Source organism: Dioscorea cayenensis, chromosome 3, assembly GCF_009730915.1.
Source record: "Dioscorea cayenensis subsp. rotundata cultivar TDr96_F1 chromosome 3, TDr96_F1_v2_PseudoChromosome.rev07_lg8_w22 25.fasta, whole genome shotgun sequence".
Taxonomy (NCBI): domain Eukaryota; kingdom Viridiplantae; phylum Streptophyta; class Magnoliopsida; order Dioscoreales; family Dioscoreaceae; genus Dioscorea; species Dioscorea cayenensis.
In genome coordinates this window covers 9,748,393-9,753,257 of record NC_052473.1, presented here as the reverse complement: position 1 = coordinate 9,753,257, position 4,865 = coordinate 9,748,393, and the positions used below count along the sequence as shown (strand labels likewise).

General features: G+C 34.9%; 1 protein-coding gene across 1 annotated transcript; it reads right to left on the bottom strand.

Annotated features, from left to right (window-relative positions):
• Positions 1-1,604: 1,604 nt before the first annotated feature.
• On the bottom strand, positions 1,605-3,636 carry LOC120282172 (RING-H2 finger protein ATL46-like). Its single transcript, XM_039288932.1, has one exon. The coding sequence runs from the start codon at positions 3,211-3,213 to the stop codon at positions 2,164-2,166; it is 1,050 nt and encodes a 349-aa protein (XP_039144866.1). The 5' UTR covers positions 3,214-3,636; the 3' UTR covers positions 1,605-2,163.
• Between the last annotated feature and the right edge of the window lie 1,229 nt (positions 3,637-4,865).

The following is a 4,865-nucleotide window of genomic DNA, read 5'->3' as shown; positions in this document are numbered from 1 at the left end:
CTAAACTCTATGCATCAAGATTCTTTCCCCCACTCCAAAACAAGATGTGCACTCATCTCTCTTGAATTCAAAATAACGAAAAAAAGAAAATGATATAATTTGTCAAAAAAGAAAGAGTTGTTGGGCAATAAACTCCAAGTTGCTCTCCATGTTTCTTGTGTTGTCTTGTGTCCACACTTACCCTTTAGATCTTGGTTTAGATTCTTCAATAAAAAGAAAGGGAAATGATAAAAGAAGAAATAAAAAGGTCACAAAAGGTGTTCCTCAAAGATTATACTTTGGTCCAAGTGTCCATGATTTATAAAAGTACCATAACCATTGCATAAATTTTCTTTTTTTCTTATACTCTTGAGTTTTGATTCAAATAGTGAAACTCATTTGTTGATGTATAAATGCTAGTCTATTTTAAAATGAGATATTGCAAACTAGTCATGTTGTAAACAAACTAATTTATCAAATTTTGAGACAATCATCTGTACAATAACAATTATAGTATTCCATTCTCCTCCCGAGGTTGAGATTCAAGTATTCTACTCCTCAAAATGGATTGTGTATTTTTTTTAAAAAAATAAAATTTCTACCACATTAGATACAAATCAATCACATGTAATTTGATTCATTTACTTAATAGAGTGAAAAAAAAGTGTTCTAAATTTCAGTAATTCTGCGTAAAATTTTATTTATTTATTTCCTTGTAACTTTGCTATTTCTGTTGGAAAACCAAGCATGGAAAAACATGATGAGGTTTGGGAAAATATAATTAGGTGATGATTCAGAAGGCAATCAAGCATCAAATAAAGGAATGGAGTGAAACAAAGTTGTCTCCTTTCTCTGTAATGGATGAAAAGGACTTGCCACCAGAACAATGGATTCTTTTGACATGAGCCCCACAAAGTGGTTCTTTCATGGTTCCACTTTAAATGGTCCCACACAACCATTTCCCTTATCTTTGAAATCCTAAATTCCAAATCATCATCTCCATATGGTTCTTATTGCAATGCATAGTTTCTAAAGAGTTACAGCGCAAACTGATCTAATATAAAGCACTAGTTTAACATCATCAAAAGGAATAGTCAAATTTCCTCGACCGAATTTCTTTTACTAAAAGAGCAACGAATTTGAAGAACTTATCGGCTTTCCAATCGACTAATTGATATCCATCATGCGGTGGATGTATTCTAACTAACGCATAATTAAAGCTCACCAAACAGTGGAACAGAAGCATACTTAATTGGCTTAACAAAAGGTTAGGAAGGATATCCTTGCAATGGTGATGATCAAGCAAAGATCAGCTTTGGAATCTCGTATTTAGTTTATGCTCAACAAATCCTAAGTTGGTGTATATTAGACTAACTAATATAAAAAAAATTCAAAAAATATAGATTTGAATATATAAACGTAGGGTTCTCATCCTATTAGGTCCAGATAATATGTTTGGTTTATATATCTAACCGTGTAAAACAAATAAATAGACAAAGCACTTCACAAATGTCTTATTCAGAAGCATTAATCAACAAACAAAGAAACAAAAACATTTTAATACTGATCAACATCACTAAATATAAGTATATAAAGAGGTTGCAATTCGGCCATGATAATGTATATAAAAGAAAAATGAAAACCAATCACCTGTTAATTAGTGTTGTCGAAGTGAATGTACCCCTGGAGTATTGCCAAATAGTTTGTCTCATTTCAATTGAATAGTTTTTGTTTCTATTGCTGTTGTTGCTGTTGTTGCTGTTGTTGCCTTGTTTCCTTTTGTATTAAAATAAAGGATGACAATGATCGACAATCTGTAACTTGTGATATTTTCTCGACATTCCTTGCCAATGAAGGCACACAGCAAATCCAGTCTCAAACTTGTCATATCTGCTGTAAATTTGGATTTTGTTATAGTTCTGACGACAATTTCTACTAATCTTCCTTAACCGAATAAGCATTTCCACAAACGCAATGGAACAGTATCAGAACATGACCAAAATAAGCAAGAATTTCAGCAATTCATCCACATCAGGCAAGAACACAAAAATTCAACTCGGAGACAGATAGCAATTCTGCAAGAATTTGATTGATTCTATTGAGTAACCACCACCAGAACACAACCAAGAAACAGAAAAACACAATTTTGTTTTCCGATCAAATTACAAAAACCAATCTCATGTATCATCCCCCATTAAACTTTCTGGCCATCCATGGCAAGCTCTGATCGACATTAGAAGGAGGTAGCTTCCCCTTCTTATTAGGCCACATCCAAATCTTCGATGTCGAAAAACTATCACCTCTACTTGTGGCACCAATCTTCTTACCACCCCCGTCTTCGGCACCATCACTATTGGAACTCCCACTAAGCTTCTTCTCCCTAACAATCTTCAGTCCGGGCAATGAAACCCGGAGATTGGCATTCCCAACAACATACTGATAAGAACCCAATGAATAGCACCTTCTAGCATCCAAATTACTACTACTACTTTCACCAACCTCTCTTCTTCTAACATTAGCATGAGCATGTTCATGTTCATCAACCTCAGTACTAATAACATCCAAAGCAACCTCACCTGCATTGCTCAGCCTCCGGAACTTGCCCAACCTGACTGGAAACACTCTCGTCGACTCCCCGGCAATCTCCTTCTCCTCCTCTTCCTCTCTCTGATCCTCAAAGTCAAAAACCGGGTTCTCGAAAGCCAATCCTTGGACAAACAAAGCCCCGCGGCAGAGAGGACAAGTGGAGTTGGACAAAAGCCAAGTATCAATGCAATTGAGATGGAAAGCATGGCCACAAAGTGGGAGCAGCCGGAGATGGTCATCTCCGGCGAACTCACAAAGACAAACAGCACAATCAAAAGGCTCTTTTGGGCCTACAACCTCCCTGTAAAGGAAAACAGGGAGTGCATCAATGAAGGCTTGGTCAAGGCCAGAGTCATGCAAATGGAAGAGCTGCTGCAGTTGTCTTTGAAGTGCATCAGAGGCAGTGTCCGGTGGCGCCGGCGGAGGCGGGTATCCACCATTGTTTGACCTCCCTGAAGGGTTCTTCTTCATGAGAAACCGAACAAGGAGATGCAAGAGGCCAGATATGAAGAAGATGACTGCCAAAATAACAATGATGAACAGAACAGCAGGGCTAATTTTGTTGTTGTTGTTGTTGTTGTTGTTATTGGAAGAAGTGGATGGTGGAGGTGGTGAGGGAGGAAATTGAGAGGATGTTTGAGGAAACATGGAGTCATTTGAGGAGATGATGCACTGATTGAGGTAGATTGAACTTGAGATTTGGAGGAAGAAGAAGAAGTAGTGGGATCAAGAAAGTGGTGATGGGTGTTGGCATGGTTTCAGATCCATCATCTGGGTGGAGAGAGCAAAGAGGTGGGGATCTGATGAGTGTTTTTGGTTTGGGATGGAGATGTTGTCTGTGCTCTCTATTTTGTTTATTTTTTTAATTTTTTTTTTAATTTTTTTTTTAATTTGAGAAAAATAGTGGGAGAGAGAAAGAGAGAGAGAGAGAGAGAGAGAAACCCTAAAAGAGAGGAGGAAGGAAGTTGGTCACAGATTTGTTGTTTTGTTTGATGAAAGGAGGGTTGAAAGGGGAAGAGGGTGTTTGTGTTTTTTAGTGAGAGAAAGATATAGGGAAGAGGGTAGAGAGTGAAAGAGTGTGAAGTGGGAGAAGCCCCACTTTTATTTTTTAATTTGTTTTATGGATTTATTTATTTATGTAATTTATTTTTTTTTTGTCTGTGAGAGGTTAACTCATAAAGGGCAGAAACCAGACAAGTACCTGTCCACTACAGTAGAAGCAACACACAGATTCACTCTCTCTATTTTTCCATTTTCCTTTTTGTCAAACAGATGGATTTTTTACAAAATCATAAAAATGGAAAATTTTTGGTTGCACTTGACCTTTTCAAAATATTTAAAATAATTCAAGTTATTTTACATTTGAATCGGGAGAGACAAAGGTGGTGCAGTAAGCGTATCATATTTTGTTTAATTAAGATTTTATAAATTATTTTAAAATTAATCTTTGAATTAAAAAATAAACAAAATAAGATCACGTGATCATTTTGAATATAGAATGATTAAATTACTAGTAATCTTTTTATCTTTTACTATTAGTCTTTTGTTCGGTATTCAACAAACGAATATATAATGTTTTCATCAAAATAGAATTCTTTTAATGGGGGAATTTCTCATTTTCCCTAAAATTGTGTGAATCTCATTTTCTAGATTGTTTGCTAATGCTAGCTTGAGAAGGAACCTTGACTAATTGATATTGTTAAACAAAAACCTCGGTATGTGAAGACACAATGAGTAGCTTTCAATAAGTCAATGGTTGAGCACCATGGAATTTCGATAAGCTCAAATAGTTTTCAAAAAACCAAAAGTGAATTAAAAAATATCACAATTTTTCAGTAAAAGACAATTTGATTATTTCAGCTGAAAAGGCTTCTTAAATAGATGAGTTAATAAATTTTAGCAACTAATAAATTCTCTAAATTAATATCAAAATTCATAAATTATTCAAATTAAATAGGGGAAAATACTAATTTGTTGGCATGCAAGCCTTACGATCTCCAAATTAAGGCAAATTAAATAAAGAATAAAATAATAATATTTTGCTAAACTTGATTCTCTGGTAAAACTAAAATGGTAACTAATCTTTAATTTTAATTTGTGCCTTTTATGTTGCATTTTTTAAGATTTCTTCACAAAATGGTCAAGTAATCTTTAATTTTGATTTGTGCCTTCTATGTTGCTTTCTTGAAGATTTTCTTCACAAAGTTAAATTTGAATGATAGATTTCCCGCAATGTGACACACCTTCATCACCTTTAATGGGCCTCCATAAATTAGCTTGGGTCTAAACTTCTCTAATCA

Bases quoted from the DNA above. Each gene is read 5' to 3' on its own strand.
- LOC120282172 (XM_039288932.1), bottom strand. From the start codon at position 3,213: ATGTTTCCTCAAACATCCTCTCAATTTCCTCCCTCACCACCTCCACCA.